The sequence below is a fragment of the Symsagittifera roscoffensis genome, chromosome 1 (assembly GCF_963678635.1).
Source record: "Symsagittifera roscoffensis chromosome 1, txSymRosc1.1, whole genome shotgun sequence".
NCBI lineage: Eukaryota > Metazoa > Xenacoelomorpha > Acoela > Convolutidae > Symsagittifera > Symsagittifera roscoffensis.
Genome location: NC_087062.1, coordinates 21,041,234 through 21,050,092, shown reverse-complemented (window position 1 = coordinate 21,050,092; position 8,859 = coordinate 21,041,234). Strand labels below are relative to the sequence as shown.

The 8,859-nt window shown below is 40.3% G+C and overlaps 1 protein-coding gene across 1 annotated transcript; it reads right to left on the bottom strand.

Moving 5' to 3' along the window:
- Nucleotides 1-7,370: 7,370 nt before the first annotated feature.
- On the bottom strand, nt 7,371-8,492 carry LOC134853038 (ubiquitin carboxyl-terminal hydrolase CYLD-like). The gene has a single exon (XM_063869001.1). It carries the CDS (start codon nt 8,490-8,492, stop codon nt 7,371-7,373), a length of 1,122 nt encoding a protein of 373 aa, XP_063725071.1.
- Between the last annotated feature and the right edge of the window lie 367 nt (nt 8,493-8,859).

Genomic DNA, 8,859 nt, shown 5'->3' with positions numbered 1-8,859 from the left:
TGTGTTTTATGATTGTTATGATTGATCTGAAATGGATCAAAGTTCCACTGTCTAATAAAAAATAACTTAACGGATTGTTCCGACCCTGTTTTTAACGGCGTTCGTGTATTTTGGGTCTTTCGAGACCTAAGTATGGGAACGTTCTTATTTTCTAGAGTGGGGGATATTTTGGTAGTAGCCTTTAAACTGTAACGGGTTCTAGTCTCATGTCGCAAGCGAACCGAATTGGCTCCGACCGTTTTTGAGGTAGAAAAACACAAGAGATAGTGTCCCTGACTCTTGAGCCAATGGTTATAGGGCCTATTTTTCTTAAGCCTCATATGTGACCAAAGTAGGCGACTGCTACATAGTGTTGGAACAGGTGGAACAGGTGGAACAGTTGGAAAACAGGTGGAAAGGAGTCTTCAGTGGGGAAGGTGTAAAGAGCAGTACCCTCCCGTGCCACGAATTGGGAGTAATAACGACGTTGTTACAGTGAAAAAACGGAAGCGAAGGCTCGGCCCTCAGAGACAGTATATGGTGAAGGACTATAATAAACTGACTTTTTAGCTACTCCGATGCCATAAACTTTTGAATTAACACCGGTATTGATTGATATTTTAGAATATGAGTACCTAGAAAGAGGAAAGGGTCAATCCATCTCCAATGGATTTAATATAGAATTGTCACCAAAAACATAGTAAAATAGGATATTCGAGCCGTGTTTTTATTAGCAATCACGTAGTCTGAGGATCCGAGACCCAGCTATGTGGTTGTGTTCGCATGTAAACGAAAGCTGATTAAAAGTCGTTTGACTGATGGCCTGAAAATAGTAACTTTTTACTCAGCCCTAAACAGACCAGTAAATCAAATGGCTAGGTCGAGACGGTGAAAAACGAGTAGAATTTAGGTAACTGACGCCGGCCAGTCGTTAATAGGTACTTTTTCTACGCTCCGTCACTGTGTAGTATTTGGGCGAATGTTACATAGACGTTTTTATGGCGCTCCTGGGTGGGCCTGTTGAAGGCATGAGACCATCATGATCAGCAAACGTTCCAGCGACGAACCCTCCGCTCCGGGCGTATGCCCGAGTTAGAGGCCCTAATGACCTTTGTTGTACTAGGGGGAAGGTGCGGATCCTCCGCCTAGTACTATTTAGCTTTTTAACCTAGTTAACAACAAAAATTCCGGGGGCCGGAGGGTTAGGTGGGAAGTCATGAGCCCGTTTATCCCAAGGTCCCGGGACCAAAAACAACTGAAGAGAAAGCGTAAAACCAAACAAAAATAGTGTATAACCAAGAAGAAGCCAAAAACATACTTTTCTGAAAAGAAAAAAGTACAAAAAACAGTAAAAATCCAAAAAAAACCAAAAACAATGAAAAACATAAGGTGACAGTTTATATGTTATTTCCGGACGAGATGTGATCTGACCTTCCTATTTGTTGTTGTTTCAGATTGATTTTTATCATTTCTGATAGAAAGATTGAGTGTTTTGGTGGCGGGTTAGGTACCCTCCTTCGAGTGTTAGTTGAGTATTTAAGCACGTTAATTGTGATTTTGCCGGTGACCGGAGGGTAGAGTGGCAAGCTGACCGACGTGTTCCACACTCAACGGGGACCTCAGTGACAACATCCACAACGAATGTTTAGTATTGTTGACATAATTTTAGTGATCGATTGTGTTGTGCAACATCCGCATAAGAGCGCTTGGAGCTACTCATCAGTTGTTATTATTCGGAACTATAACTGGCATTAACACATCGGGAAAATCTCGAGATCTGATTCTATACAGTTTGGCAAAACTAGACAACGAAATCCATCTGAAAACCTGCAAATGAGATAACTCCAACAACAGTGGACAAAAATGAACGCAATTTCAATTTTCGAAGAAAATTTAGAACATTTGCAAAAAAAGATGGTCAGTTGCTGTGCAAGTAGCACAGAATTTTCCGACCACAAACAATAAAAATTTTTTGTTTTTTTTTCAAATTGCCGTTTTTTGAGCGTGGTGAGATGATAAAACGAGGCAAAAGCCTAGAAAATTAGAAAAATAAAAACACCTATAATATTCGCCGCCCTATATAAACACCTGTAATATTCACCATAAAAAAGCCTGTAACATTCGCCGAAAAATCACCCAGCAATGGAAAGTAGAGAAAGTCCCTATTGACAAAAGGCTGACGCCAGAGACCTTATTTCAACGGTTTCTCACCGTCTCGACCTAGCTAGTTGAAATTTAAAATGTTAATTCAAACCTTTTTGCACATTTTGTGCATCATCAGGATTATTAATTTTTTACAATATATACAAAAAGATCAAAGATCTGAAAAATTAAAAACACGTCTGAAAATGGTCTAAATTTTTTTGACCAACCAAAATTAAATAACCGTAATTACATAAAAAATACGTAATCAATAATAACATTTTCCTGTAAATTTCTGAGAATTTTTAAGTTTTTTGTTCTTTCATGGTTATAACATTTCAATGGGAAAATTTTTGTATCTGGCATGTTAGTTTTTTAACTTTTAGCCATGTTATACATAGACTTATAGACTTTATTTTTATTGTTAATTAATTCGTACACTAGTGTCCCGCTCAAGGAAGCTGTTCAAATAGCCCTGAGATTTTATGAGCAAGTCAATCCTCCGGAAATATCTCGCAAGACTATGAAAAAACTACTGAATTGGTGAGTAAGTTACACATTAAATGCAATGGTTTGGTGGTATGTACAAGAAGACGGTTTAGCAATGGGCACATCCCTTGCAGTAATACTGAACAATTTGTGGCTCAAAGGATACGAACCTGCTTTAATGAAAGAAGTACCAAAATTGACTGCGCTAAATGAAGATAACAAGGAAGTCTGCCCTCGATGTCAGAAAAAAGGTGATATATCGAACTAAGGGGGTAGAATGCGAAGCCTGTTTGAATTGGTTTGGTAACATATCGGAATCCGAATACGCAGAGATCACTAAAACAGTATGATATTGCATTACTTGCAAAAAACAAGAAGAAGCAGATCGGACTGAGAATGTTGTTAAAGTTTCTTTAAGATTTGTGGACGACATAGTTAGAACTGTCAAGGGCGATCCTGGGGTAGTCTTCGAGGCAGCCAATAAGTTGCATCCAAACTTGCAGTTAACCATAGAAGAACTTGATTGTGCCATTCTGGAAGATTGGCACCGCGTAACCTTCCGGCACGACACGAGAATAGAAATAGAGGCCTTAGCGATAAAAAACTGTTGCAAAGGAGGTTCAGAATGCTCAGGAATTTTGATTTTCAAAAATTCGATTTGTGACGTCACATTTCTCAGAAACGTAAACGGCCATTTTATGCCAAAAAGTGACGAAAAACAGAACAACAGCTAAAATAGTGAAAAGCAGTCGTACGGGAACGATAGAAGAAACAAAGCCACTTATCGCGACAATCACGCACGATAAGACAGCTAATCAGAGAAAACAGGTGGAAAGGAGTCTTCAGTGGGGAAGGTGTAAAGAGCAGTACCCTTCCGTGCCACGAATTGGGAGTAATAACGACGTTGTTACAGTAAAAACACGGAAGTGGAGGCTCGGCCACCCAGAGACAGTATATGGTGAAGAACTATAATAAACTGACTTTTTAGCTACTCCGATGCCATAAACTTTTGAATTAACACCGGTATTGATTGATATTTTAGAATATGAGTACCTAGAAAGAGGAAAGGGTCAATCCATCTCCAATGATTTTAATATAGAACTGTCACCAAAAACATAGTAAAATAGGATATTTGAGCCGTGTTTTTAATAGCAATCACGTAGTCTGAGGATCCGAGACCCAGCTATGTGGTTGTGTTCGCATGTAAACGAAAGATGATTAAGAGTCGTTTGACTGATGGCCTGAAAATAGTAACTTTTTACTTAGCCCTAAACAGACCACAAAATCAAATGGTTAGGTCGAGACGGTTAAAAACGAGTAGAATTTAGGTAACTCACGACGGCCGGTCGTTAATAGGTACTTTTTCTACGCTCCGTCACTGTGTAGTATTTGGGCGAATGTTACATAGACGTTTTTATGGCGCTCCTGGGTGGGCCTGTTAAAGGCATGAGACCATCATGATCAGCAAACGTTTCAGCGACGAACCCTCCGCTCCGGGCGTATGCCCGAGTTAGAGGCCCTAATGACCTTTGTTGTACTAGGGGGAAGGTGCGGACCCTCCGCCTAGTACTATTTAGCTTTTTAACCTAGTTAACACCGAAAATTCCGGGGGCCGGAGGGTTAGGTGGGAAGTCATGAGCCCGCTTATCCCAAGGTCCCGGGACCAAAAACAATTGAAGAGAAAGCGTAAAACCAAACAAAAATAGTGTATAACCAAGAAAAAGCCAAAAACAAACTTTTCTGAAAAGAAAAAAGTACAAAAAACAGTAAAAAAATCCAAAAAAGACCAAAATTAATGAAAAACATAAAGTGACAGTTTATATGCTATTTCCGGACGAGATGTGATCTTACCTTCCTATTTGTTGTTGTTTCAGATTGACTTATTTGAAAGATTGAGTGTTTTGGTGGCGGGTTAGGTACCCTCCTTCGAGTGTTATTTGAGTATTTAAGCACTTAATGGTGATTATGCCGGTGACCGGAGGGTAGAGTGGCAAGCTGACCGACATGTTCCACACTCAACAGGGACCTCAGGAACAACATCCACAACGACTGTTTGGTATCGTTGACACATTTTTAGTATCGTTTGGGTACTATTTCATTAAAAATCAAGTGGTGGGGGGCACGATTGGCGCGGTACCCTCCATCGATTGCGAATTTCCGAGTTAAGGGTCTTAATTCGGGTATTTTGGTGCAGAGGAGGGTATAGTAATATTGATTTACGACTACTAATAGACTATTATCCTCACTATATATTTCTTATCTCCTATTTAGACCCGAGAAACACCCCAATTTTGTCGAAAATTACCGATCTTCGACCTAACTGTTGACCCCCAAGATTTTGGATATCCGAGCTTTTCCAAACAGCAAAAAACTTTTATACAGGGAGTTACTACGTAGTTCGATCCCTCCAACTAAAGAAACCGCGCGGAAAAAGACTAAGTAGATATTGGCGAAAACAAAATTTTTTCGAATAAAGTTTTTGTAATTTTCCGAATTTCGTCAATAGGTTTTGAGGATCAAGTTTTTGAGTTTTTAGAGTTAGAGCAATAAAAGTTTTTGTGTTAGGAGCGTGCTAGCATAACGTGCTCGGTTGTTATCAAGATTTTTGAGTAACCCTCCGAATAGCTCCGTGGATAGAGCTAGAGACTTAAAGATTGGAAATGGAAGGAATCGGAGGGTCCAAATTTGACAGTATTTGGCCAAATTTTTGTTTTCAAATCAATTTTGGTCAAACTTTTTGCATTATTCCAGTGCTGCACGGGGCTTCTACGATCGTTTCAATTATTTTTAGGCACTTTCACTCAGAATTGCGGAAAAAGTCTTTCAGAACCTATATAGGTGGTGAAAAAAGGCCAATTTGACGAACGCGACTTTGGCGATTTTTCAAAAACAAGCCAACCAATCGGAATAACTTTGGTACCATAAGTCGATGTTTTTAACCATTTTCTTGGACTGCAAACATTTTTGGGTTGATAATCTCAGGAAAGAAAAATTTCTTAGAATTTGTTGGTTCGTAGGGTCCAAATTTTAGGAAACCCTCCGAGCGGCAGAAATTTTTATAAGATCACCTTTTTATCCTACTGGGAAGGTTGACCGAGTCAGCCAACTTAAATTTAGGTCATTTAGACCGCATTCGAAGGCTTTACAGCGGTAAAATAATCCGTTTTTTTAATTTTCGGGGAACCCTCCGAAGCAACCCTCCGGAGTCAGTTAAGCCCCTTAGCAACCCTCTTTATTAGAAAATTTCCACGGAACCCTCCGAAGAAGTTGAATCAACCCCCACAGAGAATTTAGCTTGTTTTTACACTTTCTGAGGTGAGTTGGAGACCCTTCTAAGTGAGATTTGACCCTCCGAAGTAACTTGGTTGACTAAGGTAGCCTCCGAAGTCACCCTCCAAAGTAAGTCAAGTGTCGTAACAACCCTCCGAACTAACCCTCCGGAGTGACTTAAGCCCCATAACGACCCTCCTTATTGAAAATTTAGGGGTATCTTTCGGGGAAATTTGAGCAACTAAAATATCCCTTTAGAGTGGGAATAAAAAGTCAATTACCAACGAGCGTGCATATTAGGATTATAAGAGCCCATTTGACCCAGAAATTTGTGATCAACTTTGGATTCTACATGGGGTTTATCAAAAGTACCCGAGCTAATTTTTTTTTGGGTGTTTTTTTGGCTGTGTGGTTGCCTTGAGCTACTTAATAGGAAAGCTCGGGAAATCCGGGAACACATAAAAGAAGACCTCGCTGAGTGTATTAGGCAAGTACACACTCACTTGAGCAGAAGAGTTGTTCCCTGCTCTCGTGCACCTGGGGCGACCCGGGTGTGGGAGAGCTTTTTCATAGACTTTCATAGAAATTTTCGATCAAAGGTTGCCTTGAGCTACTTAGTAGGACAGCTCGGGCAATCGCAGGACTCCTAAAAAAAGACCTCGATGAGTGTATTAGTCAAATACACACTCATTTGAGAAGAAGAGTTGTTCCCTGCTCTCGTGCACTTGGGGCGTCTTGGGTGTTGGAGAGCTTTTTCATAGACTTTCACAGAAATTTTCGATCAAAGGTTGCCTTGAGCTACTTAGTAGGACAGCTCGGGCAATCGCAGTACACCTAAAAAAATACCTCGATGAGTGTATTAGTCAAATACATACTCACTTGAGAAGACTGTGTATGGGCTTCGTTCTGTTGGAGTGTTCCAATTGAGGGAAGTCTTTTTCTTGAGGCTTAAATTTTAATTATCTGTTACTGAAATCATCACTGCTCTTTTATAAAATATTGTTTGATCTTCAACGAGGCGGTGGTTTGTTACGAGTGTGGCAGTAAGATTGATACTAAACGAAAAGTCCCTGTCACCTATAGTTTGTTCTTATCTGGTTATCAGTTGTGTTTTGTGTATTGACTATATCTTGTGAAATTTATGTCATACTGTTATACTAAGTAATTGAGTAGAGTCGGTAATATCTAGACACTAAGCAGGCCCTTGTACTGAGTCACTTATAGTATCTCTACGAGATCGAAGGCGTATTTTTGATACTGGAGGACTCGAGTGAGTAGACTTGAGAAAAGTTTTTTTTGAATTTTATTTTGAAACTTGTGCAATGCCGTCGAAATCTTTTTTATTACTCATATCTAAGCTGGCTAATATTAATGGATTCATTTATAAGTCAAGGCTCTTAAGTTTCGTAGATGCCAGAATCAAACTTCGGTTTCCAATGTGTCTTGTTTCTGTCTGTACACTCCAATGTAGGCGTCTTGCACCAATATCTTCAGCATTTCATCCTGGGAAATGCTTCGGGTGAGTTAAGCTTTGTTCGTGCAAAGCTCACGTAATGACTGGTCTTTATGCAAATCACTGAGTCCAGAATGTATTTGAACCCATTCAGACTTTGTTCTCCGGTAGGAATTTCATCTTTGACGTGGTTCTTTTTGGATTTGTGTATAACATCAAAGCATTGTTCGCAGTACTGAAAAATCGAGAAGTTTTTGCGAGCTCCCATCACTCTTTCAGATCTCGACAATGAACAACTCTTGCACCTCAATTTCGCCGCAGCAACAGAACAGATGGAACACTTTTGGGGAGAAGATAGGGAGATGTTTGATATGTCAATTTCAGTCGGAAGAAAGATTCCAGGAAACACTTTCTCTTTGCCGAATCGTGGCAATTGTATCAAGAAGCATGTCGGATTCTGTCGAAAGAATTGTCCTTGAAGCACAAAAGACTGCGCCAGAATGTTCCGCACGCATGGAATGGACTTTTGCATTTTAGCGTAGGCTTCTTCGTTCTCAGGTTCCACGAACACTTGATACACGAACAGGTCTTGATCTTCTTCAAGCATGACGTTGCGAAGGTGCAACAATGGTGGATGACCATCTCCACCCACGAAATTTTTAGAGAATAGCACTGCTAGCAGTTCCTCTGCATCCTTCTCCTCCTTCAACACTCCAGGGAGAAACGTCTCCAGTTGCTTCCGCAGCCGCATGACATTTCCGGCAGGCATGAAACAGTTTTCACCCCTCAAAGGATTGACAATTAAGGTCAATAGATTATTCTGCATTTCAAACGCAGATGAATTGCGAATATCGACGTTTTTACATAAGTCTATTTTGCAAATCGAGTCCAGAGCATCAGAGAACAAGAAAAGCGAGTAGAACAAGCTGTCCATGTAACACGAATTATGATGTCCCTGGATGCCCTTCTTCTTTCCAATATGGACCTGCTGCACGGCGTACTGTCTGGCGGCTCTGGGGGTATTATCTCTGGATAAAGTGGTCGGCTCAAAAGACTCATCGCCACTTTCAGATTTTGCTACGACCACAAAACCAGGTCCAAAATCATTGTCTGTGTCAGCAAGAGAGAACAAGAAATTTCGACTCACAATGAATGACATTCCACCAATTTTTCGAAAAAAAGAATCGTCTAAACCCTTTATTTCATTCCTATCGATATCGATTTCTCTGAGCTGATAATATACAAATCCATTTCTCAAAATGCATTTTTGCAACCCATCAACATTCTGCTCATAATTAGGAGTAAACCGGATCATCTCATCCATCATCTGTACCTCGACAAATGACTCAGGCTCGAGAATATTTGTCACGATTGCGGGGAACTTTCGCTTCAGAGATGGAATGAAAACGTCGCATACATCTTTGATCTTCGGAACCTCAAATAGGGCACCCGAAGAGTGTTTATGAAACTCAATGACTTGTACTTTTGCAACAGGGGTAAACAAACACCGTTCTCTCAATGGTTTC

What these genes read in the sequence shown, in the direction of transcription:
- LOC134853038 (XM_063869001.1), bottom strand. Translation starts at nt 8,492, where the DNA reads ATGTCATTCATTGTGAGTCGAAATTTCTTGTTCTCTCTTGCTGACACA.